This window comes from Balaenoptera borealis (genome assembly GCF_965194805.1).
Source record: "Balaenoptera borealis genome assembly, chromosome: 16".
In the NCBI taxonomy this organism is placed as follows: domain Eukaryota; kingdom Metazoa; phylum Chordata; class Mammalia; order Artiodactyla; family Balaenopteridae; genus Balaenoptera; species Balaenoptera borealis.
In genome coordinates, this window is record NC_138872.1 from 1320655 (window position 1) to 1337200 (window position 16546).

The 16546-nt window shown below is 63.4% G+C and overlaps 2 protein-coding genes across 4 annotated transcripts; both read right to left on the reverse strand.

Moving 5' to 3' along the window:
- Positions 1 to 1010: 1010 nt before the first annotated feature.
- On the reverse strand, positions 1011 to 8724 carry OGFR (opioid growth factor receptor). 3 transcript variants are annotated; one of them, XM_082359355.1, is made up of 8 exons: positions 8522 to 8724; positions 6417 to 6479; positions 5696 to 5774; positions 4724 to 4802; positions 3874 to 3940; positions 3081 to 3229; positions 1617 to 2361; positions 1011 to 1510 (listed from the first exon to the last, which is right to left on the reverse strand). In XM_082359355.1, the coding sequence occupies exons 1-8, from the start codon at positions 8666 to 8668 to the stop codon at positions 1031 to 1033; spliced, it is 1809 nt and encodes a 602-aa protein (XP_082215481.1). In that variant the 5' UTR covers positions 8669 to 8724; the 3' UTR covers positions 1011 to 1030. The 3 variants fall into 3 exon arrangements, with proteins under 3 accessions (XP_082215481.1, XP_082215482.1, XP_082215480.1); XM_082359356.1 differs by having other exon boundaries at positions 3081 to 3151; positions 6417 to 6485; XM_082359354.1 differs by having other exon boundaries at positions 6417 to 6485.
- Positions 8725 to 11332: 2608 nt separating this feature from the next.
- MRGBP (MRG domain binding protein) lies at positions 11333 to 16200 on the reverse strand. The gene is made up of 5 exons (XM_082359358.1): positions 15982 to 16200; positions 15423 to 15544; positions 13196 to 13277; positions 12839 to 12913; positions 11333 to 12354 (listed from the first exon to the last, which is right to left on the reverse strand). The coding sequence occupies exons 1-5, from the start codon at positions 16127 to 16129 to the stop codon at positions 12167 to 12169; spliced, it is 615 nt and encodes a 204-aa protein (XP_082215484.1). The 5' UTR covers positions 16130 to 16200; the 3' UTR covers positions 11333 to 12166.
- Positions 16201 to 16546: the final 346 nt, after the last annotated feature.

Sequence of the window (16546 nt, forward strand, 5' to 3'; positions counted from 1 at the left end):
AATACCCTCCCCCTGGAGAGCAGCCCCTGCCTCGAAGCCCAGATAGCCACAGTGGCCTGGGGAAGGCCGCAAGGCTGGCCTCACATCCACCTGTCAGAGTCCGGTGTCACTGCCCACCTGTTTCGGGCCATCCCTCTCCCCGAAGCTTGCGGGTCAGGTGGGCCCGAGCTGCCTGCCCTCCCGTCCCCAGGCCCCACTGCTGGGCACAGACATCCGCCCCCCAAGGGTTGCTCCAATGGGGTCCACTTCTCACTTCACACTCCAAGCTTCTCCATCTGAACCTGAGCCCCATAATGGCCTGGACGAGGACCTGATGACACTATGCCCCACACCCACCCCAGCGAGTGGCTGCCAGTTTGTCCATCCCCCTCCCCACAGGAGCTGTGGGGAGCATGAAAACGGGACCCAGGTTCCAGCCCCTAACTCCCTCCCCCTCCCCCCAGGTGTGCCCTCCATCACTTCCGAGTCTCCTCATCCTTGGTGTTGATGTGGAAAGGAAGGCAGCGGTCCTGGCACGGGGGGCAAAGCCAGGTTCAGGGGTAGCATGTCCTGCGGGGTGGGGGCTGCCGAGGGAGGGAGGCACTCCGTTCCCACGCCGGGTCGGAGGGCCCAGGGGGTCCCTGTGTGGAGGACCGATGGGGTGAGGGGCTGCTGCGGCTGCCAGGGGGGGGACAGAGGGGACAGAGCCACAGAGCGCACCACTGAGCCTGCTCCCCGAGGCACATCACGGAACCCCAAATCAGGGCGCACTGAACACTGCTCCCACGCTCCGGAACCGGTGACAAAAGGCAGCCGAGGGACCAGCTGTCCAGCCCCAGAGGCTCTGGGAAGCTGTGGGGTCAGGGTGCCCAGGAGGCCTGCACCACTGCTGCACCCCAGGCACTCCCACGGGCAAAGTGGTGCCACAGCCGGGCCACGTGCACCCAGAGGGTGTCCAGCCAGCATCACTCATGAGACCAGCCCCTCCCCTGCCCCGGCCACCCACAGGGCCACCTTCGACGCCCAAACACTCAAAGTCAAATGAGTTTATTCAGAAAAGGCCTCTGCGCCAGACTAAGAAAATGGTACCCCCTCCCACCCCCCAGGCCATGAGGAGCCAAGTTACAGAGGTGGGGGGCGGGCAGCGGCACAGAGGACGAAAGAGGCGGGAAGTGAGGTCGAGGAAAGAAGGGTGCTGAAGCCCTGGCCTCCCCCAAGGGCGGGACCTGCCCTGCCAGCAGTTGCAGTAGCGGCTGCAGTGACCCGCAGGGAGAGGCCCGCAGAGCTGGGCGCTGAGGACAGTGGCGACGGGGCTCCCAGGCCTGCGGCCGGGCCGGCCCCGGGCGTCCCCTTCCCTAAGGCTCTCCGGGCTGGACAGAGGGCCCTGCCTCCGTGGGCTCTGCCCTCTCTGCCCTCTCATCCACCTCGGGTCCTGCAGTGGCTGGGCTCCCGGGGGCACCCTGCTCCGGCCCTGCCTGGCCATCTGCTTCTTCTTTGACCCCATTTTCACCCTCTTCAGCCATGGGGCACCCTGAAGGGGCAGGGGGCTGGGTGGTGGCCAGCGTCAGGGTGCCATCACCTGCTGCCACCCCAGTGCCGTCCCTGGCACCCTGGTCCGTCTTCCTTCGCTTCCTCACCTCATCAGCCACCTTGGCCTCCAGGGGCTGGGGGCAGGGCTGCTCGGCCTCCTCCGGGGCTTGGCTGCCCACTTCCTGGGTCTCCGCCCCGAGGCTGCCCTGGCTGAGGGCACAGCCCTCCAAGTTCAGGGCGATCTTCTCCACCTCCGAGGCGCTCGGGCCCAGCTCCCCTGGGGCCCGCTCCCGCAGATTCGCCTCCAACTTCCTCTTCTTGCTCTCCTTGGGGTTTGGAGACTCTGGCCCCTGCTCCTCGCCCGCCTCATCTCCCTGGTCCTTCTCCAAGGCTCCAGCGTCCTGGGGCTCTGTGCCGGGAGGCTGGGGACCCTGGGCCACCGGGTCCCCCTCCTCATGCCTCCCTGGCCCGCAGGTCTGCCCCTGGGCTCCGGCCTCAAGGAGGGGGTGCCCAGGGCTCTCCTCCCCGTCGGCCTGCCTTCGGCGGGCCGGCCGGGGCGAGCAGGGAGGAGAGCACGGCCTGAACTTCTGCAGCTTGTCGTGGGGCCCCCAGACGAACCTGTAGCGGGGCCGGAAGTGCTCCCAGGCGAAGTACAGCAGCTCACGGCGCTGGTGCCGGCAGCGCACGGTGAACACAAAGTAATCCAGGGCGCTGTGCCGGACGCCCGGCAGCTGCCGGCGCACCAGCGTCTCCTCCAGGAAGAAGCGGGCCAGGGGCGCCTGGTAGTGCTCCAGGCCCAGCTCCCCCAGAGACTTGAGGATGCGGGTGATGCGGAGGTTGTTGTGGCTGTGCCTGGAGGGGACAGGGGGCGCTGGCAGGGCTACGCGGGGGTGGGCGGCGCTCAGCCAAAGCCCACCCTTCCCCCCACCCCCACCCCAAGGGCCTGACGTCCACCAGCAGAGACACTGCGGCCCACAGGCCCGTCCCCGTCCCCACCTGCTCCCCCTGCAGGGCCCCGGTCCCTGAGAAGACGGCCTGTGAACCTGGATCATGTAGATGAGGGATTGGGATGCATCCTCTAGAAGGGTGACTGTCCCCTTGGTCCCATGGAACACCCACCCCCACCTCAGCTGGAAGAGGACCAGGTGGGGACCCTGCAGAGGCGGGGGCTTCAGTTACCCACGGGCAAGGGTGGTTGCACCATCAGCAGAGTCGCGCTCTGTGCCTCCCCCAAGCCCTGCGTTTCCCAAGGCGGGAGAGGGGGGCGTGCCTGCCACTCCCAGCAGGTGCAAGGCTCAGGGACGCTGTGAAGGTGCTGGAGCCCCCCTGACAACCTGACCCATGCCCACGTGGGCAGGAGGGCACAGCCAAGAAGCCTGTGGACTCACGCGGCTTTCTTTAGCTCTCACACCCCTATCAGGCGAGGTCCACCCACGCTCTGCAAGCAAGGAGGACGCCCAGAGCCTCCGGCACCCGCCCTGCAGGCCTCCTCCCCAGAGGTGCTCCTCCCCACCTGAGACCGGCCGTGCGGACCCCCAAGCTGCTGGGCCCGGGCTGAGGGGCGTCCTCACCAGTTGAGGTTCTGGAAGCGCTTCTGGTAGTTCTGCGCTCGGCACACCCGGCCCGTGTCTCGGTCCTTGAGCTGGATTCCGAAGAAGCCCAGCATGAGCTCGTAGGCCTGGACCAACCGCTTCCTGACCTCTGTGGAGCTTTTAAACGCCTGGAAAACGCCCCCGGAGAGCAGCAGGGAGCTCAGGATGGCGCCAATGCAGTTATGGGGCCGCACGCCTCCCTCGGTCCCCGATTCATCCCGGGGCTTCAGCTCAGCCCCTTAGGGTGAAGTGCCACGGTGCAGAAGTCCAGGGATGCTCTCTTCACGCAGAGCTGCCGCAAGGTCTCTCCGAGGCCTGAGGTGCTGCCGTGGCCCCAAGAGGAACTCCCTGACCTGAGAGGGGACCTCAGGGACTCCAGGGCTGGACACGGGGCAGCAAGCACCCACCCTGTCTCCTCGGTGCACCTGCTTGGCCTCTCTCGCGGGCTCCTTGGTTCCTGGAGCCCCCTCCCGACCATCCAGGGCAGCCCCAACCCAGCCCAAACCAGGGCTGCCCAAGGCAGAGCCCGGTCGCTCTGACTCCGCTCGTGGCCCCTGCCCTGGACCCCTGGATGTGAGCAATCCTCACAGGCGGATTTCTCTGGAAGCCTGCAAGGAGCACTGGGGGCAGAGGCGAGGCCCACTTGGGAGGGAAGATAATTACACGGCTGGGGGGGAGGGGCTCCTCTAGCTCCTGTACCCCCAGCAGCTCCTGAAGGGGCACGCGAACCCCTGTGGCCAGCCAGGCCCCTCCCCTGGCCTTTAGAGCTCACCTCGACCTCTTGGAGCGTGAGGGGCTTGGCGTGACAGTTTACTCCTGGCTCCCGCAGGGGAAACAGCCTGTGAAGGAAGAGATGGCACGGGCCCCATCAGTTGGCAGACACGGGCCACCAGCCACTTGGCACGCGTTGGCTGGGCAGCCTGAGGCGGCTCTCCGCTTGCCTCCGGGGGCTGGCTGGACCACACACGTGCCACGGGTTCTCACCAGTCAGTAAAGCCAAGGGGCAAGGGTGGGAGAGCTCCAGGGAGGGTGCCCAGGATGAGGGCCCAGGACAGACCCACCTACAGAAGTTCCCAGCCCGCCCACTCGGCAGCAAGGGCACCTGCCAGCCACCCCCCGGGAAGCCCTCCATTCCTTTTCATTTTCACATTCTTCTGTTCCTCCCATCATTAACGCTGTGGAATTATTCCCCGGGAAACCCTGTGCCCCAGGTTGGCTCCCTGCAAGCTGTCCTTAAAGGACACTGCGTTTGTGGGGCAGCATCCGGGGGCGCCTCAAGGCACCGTTAGAACCCGCCCCCGCGGCAGAGGGGCTCCGCGGGCAGGCTCGTGGGGCCTCCAGCCAGCTGGTTTGCTGCTTTTCCTGTCCCCCAAGACCGGTGTCAGCTCCCAGGGGCAGAGGCTGTTTACAGCTGGAGAACCCAGAAGAACCCAGACTGCAGGACCCGGTCTCCCCTTAGCTGGTCCCGCCTGCAGTGCCAGGCACTGGGCGCTGAGGGCAGTGCACCTGCTCAGTAAGCGCTGTGTCTGGGAGAGGCGGAGCCAGGCTCCAGCCTGGGCGGGGCCTCAAGCCCCTCCTCTGGAGCCCCGCCCCAAAACCTCGGCCCCGCCCTGCCCACTCACCACTGGATGTAGGAGTGATTGTCCTCCAGGAGGTCGTACTCTTCCTTCCAGTTCTGAAGAATGTCCTCAATGAAACAGCCTGGGAGCCCCACGGGGACAAGTCAGCCAGGGCTCCCGAGAGCCCCTCCCCCCACCGCCCTCTGCCCCTTTCGTGAGGACCTCGGGGCCTGGCAGCTTCAGGTTGTGCACAGCTCATGTGATTTTAACCCCACTTTGGCCGACTGCCACTCTGCCACCTGGAAAGCAGACCCTTATTGCTGATGGAGGGCAGACCTGAGTGGGCAGGCCCCATCAGGGAAGGACAAGTGGTCCCAAACCTGCACCTGTCTTTGCAGAAGGGGGGCCTCGCCATACCCCGCAAAGCACAGGCTGCTGGCCAGAATTCTGCCCTCAAACAGAACCTGCAGCCAAGCCCCACCCTGCAGCCTGGTCTCCCGCAGGGCAGCCCCTGTTTCTGCAAAGGGCCAGGAGGGGAACACTTGAGGCTGTGCGGCCACCGGCCTGTGCCGTGGCAGGAAAGCAGCCACAGACAACACGTACGTGCAAGGGCACGGGTGGGTTCCAAGGAAACCTCACTACAGACGCTGAAATCTGAATCTCATATGATTTTCACATGTAACAAAATGTTATTATATCTTAAATCTTCCCCAACCATTTAAAAACGTAAAAACTGTTCTTTCCTGTTAGCTTACACATGCTGCTTTCCCACTATAGAGGGAGAGTCGGGTAGTCGGACAGAGACGGTGCGGCCTGCAAAGCCACCAACGTTCATTGCCTGGCCCTTCGGAGCATGTTCGCCAGTGGATCCAGGCCAAGAGTTGGGGCCCTGGCAGCCCCTCAGCAGCTTCCAGGGGGCACCGTGGGGCTATCTGAAAGCCACGTGTCCAAACCAGGTCCCAGCAGACCAGACAGGCAGAGGGGAGAAGGGAGCCCCCCGAGGCTGGAGCTGCCAGCAGCCGAGCAGGTACACACCGTTAGGCAAGAACCGAATCTCGTTTTTGTAGAAACTCAGGTTGGGCATGTCACCATTGCCATCTCCTTCCACCAAATCCTGAGGAGCCAGAGAAAGGTGCCAGTCAGGACATCACCAAAACAGGCTGCCTCCAAGGGCCCCTCACACTAAAGCATTCCTGGGATGGGTGGGAGGGAGGGGGTGTCTGCTCTTGGCCCGTGAACCTCCAGACATCCTGAAGGCTGGTGAAGACCCCAAGTGCCAAGTCTGGGCCCCCCACCCCACAGGTGAGGACCAGCCTCCACACTTGGGGGACAGCAGCCACCTCTGACCACCAGCAACGACCTTCCCCTCACCAACGTGGGCCAGGGCTGGGAGGTCCCCTTCATCTGCACCCCAGAGACAGCCCAGGGATTGCCTGAGACTCTTGGGTGCAGGGAGCCGGGGCTGAGGGAAAGGAGGATGTGAGATGGGCTAGCGGTGCCGGGCCTCCTGTGGACGAGCTGCCAGCTGGCGCCGTCACGTGTTTTAAAGGTAATGGCACTGAGATGGGAGTTAGGGCGCCGTGCTGTCACCCCATGATTAAGCGAAGGAACAGCAGGCCCAGCTGGGGTGTCCGGCAGGACGTGGGACATTGTCTGAGAAGGGCTGATGGGACACTGTCCAGCTGGCCTTCTCCGGGAGGAGGATTTGGTCCTGGGTGGGCGGCAGGGGGCAAGGGCGCTGCAGGCAGCTACCTACCGGGTAGTGGTGCCGGTACCTGCGTGTGTCCCGCACCGCTCGCCAGTTTCGGGACCCTGTCACCTTGAGCTGGAAAGAGAGGAGACTGGATGAGACCCCCCCCAAGGAGACCCTCCCCACTCCTCAAGGCAGCCAGCAAGCAGGACCCACCCCATGGAGCCCCCATCCTGGTGACGGCAGCAAGGACCTGGGCTAGCTGTCAGCAAAATCAGAGGGGGTCGGAGTAGCTGGAGTGCGGCTGGCCCCCTGCTGCTTGCTCCAGCCCTCAGGAACCCCAGGCCAATGTGCATTCTTGGGGTGGAGCCCCCCTAACTCTAGCTTCACTTTCTCCTCCCATGTTTGCTGGCTACCCTGCTTGGATCACACCCCAGGACCTTGCCCTGGGAACCCCGCCTTTCCCAGCACTTCCTCCTTGCACTGTGCTCTAAGTTGTCACCTAAGGGTCTGCGTCCCTAAGCGTAGTGGCCTTGCCAGGAGGGGCCCCAGATGCTTCCCCTGGTGGGCTTCTTAGCCAGATGCCAGTTTGGCCAATGGACAGCAGATGAAACTGAAACTCAGCAGAAGCTGGCCCCACCCCTCCATCAGTTTCCATTTGTCTGCCTCCCTGGGTCATCTCAAGAGAATGGGTCCTGACCGATGCTGGTCACGTGCACAGCTCAGAGCAGGGCCAGCCCCACAGATGCACAAATGACAGAGCCCAGGACGAAGCACCAAAAAGCCATGCTGGGACCCAGTGTGGGGCAGCCAGAGAGGACCATGGGGGCCCCTGCGGGAGAGGGGATAGGGACTTTGTAGAGGGACAGAAGCCATAGCAGGAAGGAGACAGGAAAGAGGTCAGAGGATTGTGGGCATCTCACAGGGAGGTCAAGGTGCCAGAGCACTGCTTTAGGAGCGTGGCCCATGGAACTATGGTGGTGACAGTGTCCTCTCACCTAAGCTGCACCATGCCCAGTGGGCATCTGCCTGCGGAAAGAGCCAGATTCCTGCCCTGTGACTCCTGTGACCCTGACCACTACCCAGCCTACCTCCCTGAAACACTAGAGAAGTGCCGAGGCCGCCGGCCTTCCAGCCAGGCCCAGGAGCCCCTTGGGGTCCCTCTCGCTGACTGACCACTCCAAGACACAGAGAGAAACCTGAAAAACCAGAGCTCTCATCTGCTACAGGGAGAATCCATCCCCGACACCACACAGGCTGGAATTCAAGACTCCCTAGACATGGTGCCAGGACGCCCTCATCCCAAAGTGAGGGGGACACATGGTGTCAGCTACCACTTGGGGCCTTCCCTCTTACCCGGAACCCCAGCTGCACCCACTCCGGGAATGTGACACCTGGCGAGCGCTAGCAAGTAACCGCTGGTAATGATGAGTAACCATGGTTATGACAAGTAACCAGTGGTGACAACGAGTAACCGGTGGGCACAGCCGGCCACCCTGGCGCAGGCACGCCACACACATGTAGCCTCCAAGGCCACCTCCAAGACGACGTGAGGTCAGCCCCAGCCAGAGTGGGTGGGTGCTACGCTGAGGATCAGTGGGGGTGGGGCAGGCTGGGGGCTCCGGGGCCTGAGGGAAGCTGGAGTCCTGGACAGCGGGGCAGGGTGAGGTGCCCCCCGAGCGGCGCCAGGGTGGAGGAGGGAGCTCCAGGAGGCCGAGAGGAGCAGTGGAGGGGGCCAGCACTGAGGGCTGGGGCCTCTTCAGAGGACAGAGCCAGGGCCTGAGGCTGGGGCAGGACAGAGAGGAGTCCAGGATGTGCGGGGCCACCCCCTTGAGGAGGTGTCCTTACGCAGATCTGGTCCTGGGGACACGGGTCTGAGGGTGGCCCTGGATTCCCTGCAAGGTGCCCTGGTGCGGGGGCGGGGGGTGCGGGGGAGGGGGTCGGGCGGATCTCAGGGTGTCCTGGGGATCACGATGGGGGAGGAGGACAGGGCAGGGAAGAGGGCAACCGCTGGAGATGGGGAGCCGGGCCCCAAGCCGGGTCTCTGGGAGGGGCCTCCACACCCGGCCCCGGGGTCGGGGGGGGAACGATTTTCCAGGAGCCGGGCCTTGCCCCCTATTCCAACGCGGCCTCCCCAGGGGCGCCGGGTACCCAGCGCGCGGGGGCGGCACCTGGAACGCGCTGGGCCGCGGGTCCGCCTCGGCCTCCACGTCCCCCGGAGCGCCGGCCTCGCCATCCTCGTCGGCCCCGGCCCTAGGGCCCTCGCCGTCCTCCTCCTCGTCCTCCTCCCAGGTTGAGTCGCAGTCCGGGTCCTCCATACTCCGGCGGCGGCGGGACCCGCTCCGGCGGAAGCGAAAGTGATAGAGGGAGGAAGCGCGGGGGCGTGCCGGGGGGCGTGCCGGGGGCGTGCCGGGGGGCGTGCCGGGGGCGTGCCGGGGGCGGGCCCGGGGCTGCCGACTCCGTCCGCCCCGCCCGGAGGAGGCCCATCCCCAGGAGGCCTCCTGAAGGCTGTCCCTCTGGAGGAGGCCCATCACCCCGAGAAAGCCCCTCCGGAGGACGCTCGCCCCCTTCCGCCGTGAGGTTGCCCGCCACCCATGCCCACCTTGGTGGTTTCTCCCTGGAGAGGCCCCCTGGAGGATGCTCCCCGAGGACACCCCCTCAGGATCCGCCCAGAATATCCCTTTCCCCTGGGAAAATGTCCCCCAAAAAGGTGTTTCCCTGGAGGATGCTTGCCTCCCCAACCCACCAACCTGAAAAGTCTCTCTTCCACTGTCCGGGAATGTTCCCCTCCACCCTGAGATCCCCACCCTGGAGATCTTTTCCTTGGAGGATGCTTACCTCCTAGAAGTCCAGAACCACCCCCTGGAAGAAGCCCCGCCCCCATGCCCTCCTCAGAAGAATGTAGCCCAGGATGCCCTCTCCTCTGAGGATGTTTCCAGAGGGTCCCTGTCCCCCAGAGCACCCCCCAGAATGTCCCTTCCCCTCCAGAACATTCCCCCTGGAGGATACCTCTCTCCACCATCGTGCCCTCTCAGGATGACCTGAGGCAGGATGTCCCCCGAAGGGTGGCCCCCCTGGCAGTTGTCCACAGTATGTCCCCCACCCCGTACGAATGTGTGGAGGATGTCCCCCCGCAAGGATGCCCCCAGGAGGACACCCCCTGGAAGTTGTCCCCCAGGTGTCCCCCCAGGATGCCCTCCAAGTGTCGGCTGGGGCAGCAGTCTCATCAGATTTCCTTCGGGGACTGAACTGCTTTCAAGCCCCCTCAGATGGTTGGTAGAAGCCATCTTCCTGGGCAGTAGGGCAGAGATCCCTGTGTCCCCTCCAAAGGTTCACAACTGGGCAGTTTTCTTCTTCAAGGCCAGCGGGAAAGTCTCTCTCCAGTAGAGAGTCCCATAGTGCAGTGTCCTCGTGGGTCTGCCCTCTTGTCCCCTTTGCTGCATTATAATGGTTATAAGAAAGCACAGGGGCTGCCTGCACTTACGAGGGGGCACCAGGCAAAGATCCAAACACCTGGAGGCAGAAATGACCGGGGATCATCCTCAGGGCTGTTCCATACAGACTGAGGCCCAGCCCAGCCCCTGGGGATGCTGACCTCGCCCAGCCCTGCAAGTCAGCTAGCAGGCCTCAGGGGACGTGACAGTCCTCAAGCTGTGCAGCTGGGGACGACCCAGAGCTGAACAGAACCTGCCAATCTTGGCCGTGGGCACAGCTAAAGACCTCTTTTGGTGCTGGTGCCAATTCCTTGCAGACTCACCAACCTGTTACCTCTCTGGGTACCGTCTTGCCTGGACGACTTTCTAAAAGGACAGTGGTGACTCTGCCAAAGGTATGGAGCTCTGGGCATTTCTGCAAATCGTCTGCCACCGATGGCCTGGGCAGGTGTCCCGAGGAGCAGGCGACAGAAGAGCTGCCAGGCATCGGGTGGGGCTGGCCCACCGCAGGCTGCGGCCGCGGGCCTGGCCTTCTTAGCTGACTTGCAGCTGGCCTCGGAGACCCTGGCTGTGACTTCCAGCCTCTGATGGGGGCACTGATGGGTGCTGGGGTGCCCTCCAGGGCTGGGCAGCTCTGAGAGCACGTGGGCGGGCAGGCTCCCCACCTCTGCCCCAGAGAACAGACAAGCATGCAGCGGAGACAGGGCCGTGGCCCCAGCCTGCGGCGCTCAGAGCACAGCCTTCCCACGGCTGCCTGCTGCCACACAAGGCTTGTTCTCAGACGCTGCCCAGCTTCCGCTTTACAAGTGCCAGTCACACCCAACTGCACCTGGGCTCCATCTAGATTCCCCTCCCCGTGGCAGGAGGTTACCTCCGAGGGTGTGATCTTCTGCTGGAGACTTACCCCACAGGGGCCCCCATGCAGCAGGTCTGACTGTGGGGTGCAAGCTTCTGCCCCAGCTTCCCACACAGGGCAGTCGGGCTGGAAGGCCAGGGCTGCTCAGGGTCGGCAGACCCGACCCAGGACACTCAACCTGACACAAGACACTGCCGGACAGCGTCGGCCCTGCCAGGGAAGCGGGTGCCGGCCTCTGACCCCACGCCAGGTGACCTCAGCCCATGGAGCTCCTGGCCTGGCCTCGGGGGCTCAGCCAGTTCTGACCTCCTGCTCCTGATGGTGGGGGACGGGTGGCATTCAATGTCCTCGTGGTTTGTCAAGATGAGGGCGAGCACCTTCGCCGTCACTCGGGAGGCCCGGCCGCGCCTCTCAACACAAGCTCAGCCGGAATTCTCACCGTCACGTTCGTTTGTTCTTGGGAAGGAGGCACCAGCTCCGGCTGGTTTGCTCTCTTGACATTCTGCATTTGAAGGGTTGCTTACATGCAACGAAGTAGCCACTCTGGAACCTGCTGTTACGAGGCCGTATATTCATTGTATCAAGTGATCCAGTACATCACAGTTAGCTTCAGTTATAAATCTTGAAAAGATACAACTTCCTATTGTAGGAGAAGTTAACTTACTTTGGTATCAAAATCACACAACTCCAGGTTGCTTTTTTGTGTTTTAATGTCCCTCAGTCAAACACAAGTGTACCTCGGTCAGCCCGGGGCCCAGGCTGTGGCGGGTCAGCCCCACGTCCTGCCTCCCTCCACATGCTCATTTGGTCTGTTTGCGAGTTACTCAAGAATACAAAAATAACCGCTACAAATTCTCTGTATCGGCATATAAAAACTGAGCAAAAAGTATCTCAGTGGTCTGTTACCTTAAAACAAAACATCTCAGAAAAAATACAACACAGGTTTAACTTCTGCAGTATTTTTTTTTCATATAAAACACTAGTAAAATAGGCTTCTTAAAAATTAAATAGTGAAATACCAACCAAATTATATACATCGTTACAGTACAAGTGAATGAGGCAAAATACCCAGTTCTCAGTCTCTCGGGTGGTGGAGGGGCCGGCGCCCGCGGCCTGACGCTCTCCTGAGGCCGCAGTCAGGTGAGAGCGGTAGACAGAAGGACAGATGGACAAACGGGAAGACCGGGGCTCCTCAGAGCAGAGAGGCGGGTCGGTGTGTTATTGCTGGCTGTGCCCCGCTCTCTGCCCACGCAGCCTGGTCTGCAGGCCCGTGCCAACACTTAGCCACCGGCGCAGCTCGGCCGTCGTCACGAAGCCACAACTGTCCGGAGCGGACGTGGCCGGGGCTCACACCTCTCGGGTCTCAGCATCTGAACGGGTCCCATTCCGGTCGTCAAGGGCCATCTGAGCCCAGGCGCTCTGAGTGGCACCGCGGGAGCCTCTGGCACCTGAGGGCAGGCAGCAGGCCTGGTGGCATTTGACCCGCCGACCGCCTGGTGACCACGGTGCCTGCCTGCTGTGAGCGTCTACGTCCGGCGCCGCTTGGCCGCGCTGGGGCTGGAGGGGTTGCTGTTGGCGGTCAGGACTTTGTCGGTGACCCGGCTGCGCTTCCGCTTGTCCGGCCCCTCTTTGGACCCCAAGTCTGAGTTGCTCTTGTCTTTGTCTTTGCTGGACTTTTCTGTTGCTTTCCCCAAGCTTCCTGAAGATGAAAAAACTGGGAGACAAAATCATTTGGCTGAAAACAGAATATCCAAAATTTTATTTCATCTTCCTGTTCAGTTTAAGAAATCTACACCTACATACATGACACTGACCCCCAAAAGGCTCCTCCCGAACTGGGGGTGCCCATGTGGCCTGCCCCTTGGGGGAGCGAGGCCCAGCCGTGCCCGTCTTTGCTCCTCGGGGTTCGCCCTGCACTGAGAAGGCCGCCACCCGTTCTACTTCAGTCGGACACCCTCCTGCACCCCGTGACCACTGACCGGGCCCGGGGCCAGGCTGCCCCGTGCCCCCCTCCCCGCCCCGTGCCGGCCCCGTGCGTGACCTCCCAGCGTGGGAGGCTCTGCCTGAGCAGACGGAAGCGGCCTTTTCAGCTGCTGAGCCAGGTGCCAGGCCCTGGCTGCCCGCGACGGGGAGGCCTTGCCAAGCTGGGGTGCTGTGCCCCTAGGGCCCCAGGAGGGGCGGGTGAGCTCCATACTTACCATCATCGGCCACATTGTGGGGGTCCACGTCTTCCTTCATTTCCTCGTTCGTTTCCTCCTCAATGACCACTTTTCCTGGGGGGAGATGGCCGACGGTGACCTAGAGCCTGGGGCAGTGGGCGCCGCAGCCCCACCCGACCTGCAGCGGCTCAGGCCAGGGGCTCCTCGTGACTCGGGAGGCGCGTATGTCCTTCAGGAAGTCCTCCCCCCGTCCCGGGGGCCCCCAGACCTCCCCCTCCAAGAGGGCCCAGCATCACCCGCCAGTGACGCTCACTCCCCGAGGCTCGTGACCTTCACCCTGACACCACCACCCTCGGCCTTTCCTAGTTCCCAAATATGCTCTCGCCCGAGTCTCACCTTCTCGGACTTCTTGAATGATTTCGTCTGGAAGGACGAAGTTCCTCTCTGGATTTGGGAATGGGAGAATCTCAGACTCGTGCTGATGGCAAACAGGGCATTTTGGGTTTTTTTAAGAAACAAAGAAGAAAATGTGATTTTAAAAGTCACGTTCAAAAGAAAATGTGACTAAAGATATGTAAGAGACAACTCAGGAGCGACCAATGAACACACGTGACTGTCTTGGGGGCTGCAGTGGGCAGGCGCAGGGCTGAGACCTTTCTTTTTTCTCTTGTGCAGTCTACGAGGGGCTGGCTTGTCACAGAGACCCAGACGAGGCAAAACTACAGTGCGAGCCACAGGAAGGCATCACGATGGGAAGAATAAGGGTTTAGTGTCACCTGAGATGATGCCGGGGCAGCTCCGCCGGCTGGCACGCCTTGGCACGCCTCCGGGGGCAGAATCAGGCAGCGCTGTCGTGCCGGCCTGGCCCGGCTGCGTGGGCTCCCCCTCCAGGAGAGCGCCTTCAGGGCCCGCGACAGCCGCGAGGAAAGGCCACGGTGCCTGGGTCCCGTCTCCGGGGGGAAGGAGCCAGGGAGGCAGGGAGAGCCACCCCCGTAGAAACCAGGTAAGCAAAGCAAAACGGAGGGAAGTCATACCCATGCCAGAGGGACAGAGACCCCGGAAACACGGACCGCCGGACGAGGAGAAAGGTGAGCTGGTGGGAAGGGTCTCTAGGGCGGGAGGGGGTTCAGGAGACAGGGCCTCCAGTCCCCAACTTGGGAGCTGTGCTGACAAGCCAGGCGGTCAGCATGTAAATGTGCCAACCAACATCCGGGAGCTTCGCAAACCCCGAGGGCGCCTGGGCTCACGGTCACCTTGTGGGGTGCGGTCCACAGACTCATATTTACAAGGCCCCAGGTGACCGAGGCATCAGCTCCATGGCGGTGCTGGGGTCTAAGGAAGCGAGGGGAGAGGGGCCAGCTGTCCTGGGCTGAGACCCCTGGGTGGCCCCCCACAGTGTCACGCGGGCCCTGTGCTGGGCGTCACAGCCACAGGACCCTGGAGCCAGTGCCTGCGCCCGAGAGCCAACTGTCTCCTACCGCACCAGGGCCCCCCAGGACAGGGGCCCTGCCACACTCATCTCTGTGTCTAGTTCCTGGCCGCCAGCCTGGAGTCGGGGTGCAGGAAGTTCCTGAGGGTCAGGTGACCCCCAACATGACAAGCATGGGAGCCCTGTCAAGCCTCTGAACACAGGAATTCTCGGGGAGCGGGGCCCCAGCTGGTGGGCACGGCCCCTCTGCAGGGCCTGCTTTAGTTTAGCGGCTTGTCCTCGAGTTTCCAGGGTACTGACTGTGGGCCAGGGGTTCAGATCCAGGGCCCAGCTGTCAGTTCCCCTTTCTATGGGAGATTGACAAGGCGCAAACGACTTGCCCAAGACCAACAGGGAGTGAGCGGCAGCGCGGTTTATGGACACAAGAAGGCCCGGGCTTCGCTCTCCACCTCACAGATGCGCAGCAGGTCTCAGCTGGGCGGCTGGGGCAGCCCCAAGTCCCAAGGAGAGGCAGAGCCTTGCCTAACCCCAGCACGGTCTCCCACCCTGCTGGTCACCTGACATCCCCGCTCCCACTCGTTCTCCAGACACCCCGGCCTCCTCTGCGTCCCCTGACGCATCAATGCCTGCTGCCACAGGGCCTTGACGCCTGCCATTCCTCTGCCGGGAATGCCCACCTGTCTTTTCTGCCGTCCTGGTTACCTAGCTAACCTTTTCCCCCTCAGACACAGCCAGCTGGGGGTTCCATGAGGCCTGGGCCCCTGCCTGCCTGGTTCTCACAGAAACCACCAGATTCATCTTAATAGGACTCAGACCCGGTCACCTCCCTGCCTAGAGCACTCGGAGACTTTCCACAAGGCTGACAACGGCCTAAGAGCCTCTCCCACGAGCTTCAGCTCCCTAGTTATCTCCTGGCGAGATCTTAATCGACCACCCCCCAAGCCCCCACCTAAGGTAGGTTCCAGGCAATAACTAGCTACCGTCGTTAGGCTTGTGTTTTTCGTAAAACTACTCAGAGCCATCTTGTTCAACAACTGGTCCCCTGTGGGACATCCCAGACATCAAGGTCCCTGAGGCCAGGGCCCGGCAAGGACCCAGGGAGAAGGCATGGAGGGGCTGCCTGCCCCCAGCTCTGCCCGGGGGAGGGAGGGGCTTTGGCCCTGGGAGGGCTGGGGAGGGTGGGGGCCTGCTCACCAGTGCCTGCATGTCATACATGGTGCTCAGGTGGTCCCAGATGACCTTGGAGGGGACCTGCCGCCCGATGTTCTGGCTGAATTTGTCTCGGATACAGATCATGTGGAAGTGCCGGTTCACACCTGCAGAAGAAAGGGGTCAGCTTGTGGGGAGGGGCGGGCCAGCAGGTAGGGTGGGGAAGAGAGGTGGGGGGCAAGGGGGCGAGAGGGGCAGTGGTTGGAGGGGGTGGGGGTTAGGGGAGCAGGGGTTGGGGGAAGGGGGAGAGAAAAGGGCAGGGGTCAGCGGGGAAGGAGCAAAGAGGGGCCGGGGTGGCTGGGCGCAGGAGCGGGCAGAGTCGGGCGGGGTTAGGGTACAGAAGGGGCAGCGGGGGCAGGAGCGGGGGCTGCGGGAGGGGGCGGCGTGCAGGGGAGGGCAGGGGTGGGGTGCGCAGGTGGGGGCAGGGTCGGCGGGGGTGCAGGCACAGGAGGCCCCGCCCCGTCCGCCCCGCGCGCGCCCCCGGCCGTTGCCCGCCGCCCCGCCCCCACGCGGGTGCGCGGCCTCGGCGCGGCGCTCCGCTCACCGACGGGCTTGTGGCCCAGCATGGCGTGGAACAGGCACACCTCCACCTCGGGGCTCCACACCACCGTCTCCTCGGCAGGGCTGGTGGCCGCCTCCCCCGGCCCCTTGTCGCCCGCCGCGCCGCCGCCGCCCACCTCAGCCTCCCCCATGGCCCGGCCGCCCAGCGACGAGCCCCCGGCGGGAGCTGGCGCGGCCACGGGCTCCGCGCAGGCGCACTCCACGGGGCGGGCGCGCGCTCGGTGGGTTCGCTCTCGGGCTCGCGCGCGGCGCCTGCGCAGGCGCAGCTGAGGGCTGGATCGCGGCGCCCCCTGGCGGCCCGGTCCCGCGGCGAAGCGCCGTCAGAGTGCGGATCACTGGAAGGCGTGGGTTTGGGGAGAGGGATGGAAACGCCCTAAATTAGGTTGTGGCGATATCTGCACGTGGCGATATCTGCACAGCTCGGGGTAAACCCCGCTGAACTGTACGCTTTAAATGGCGGAATTTCAAGTTACACCTCAGTAAAGCAGCTAAGAAGAAAAGCAACAGGAAACCTACAATGCCTGCGAGTGTGGGCTCCAAGAGCTTCC

Excerpts from the sequence above, each read along its gene's own strand:
- MRGBP (XM_082359358.1), bottom strand. The coding sequence starts at position 16,129 with ATGGGGGAGGCTGAGGTGGGCGGCGGCGGCGCGGCGGGCGACAAGGGG. Across the intron at positions 15,545-15,981 it reads GCTGGGCCACAAGCCCGTCG|GTGTGAACCGGCACTTCCAC; the intron begins GTGAGCGGAGCG and ends TTTCTTCTGCAG. Across the intron at positions 12,914-13,195 it reads CATTCAAGAAGTCCGAGAAG|GAAAAGTGGTCATTGAGGAG; the intron begins GTGAGACTCGGG and ends ATCTCCCCCCAG.
- OGFR (XM_082359354.1), bottom strand. The coding sequence starts at position 8,668 with ATGGAGGACCCGGACTGCGACTCAACCTGGGAGGAGGACGAGGAGGAG. Across the intron at positions 6,486-8,521 it reads CGCGGCCCAGCGCGTTCCAG|CTCAAGGTGACAGGGTCCCG; the intron begins GTGCCGCCCCCG and ends CTCTCTTTCCAG. Across the intron at positions 5,775-6,416 it reads GGTACCGGCACCACTACCCG|GATTTGGTGGAAGGAGATGG; the intron begins GTAGGTAGCTGC and ends CTGGCTCCTCAG.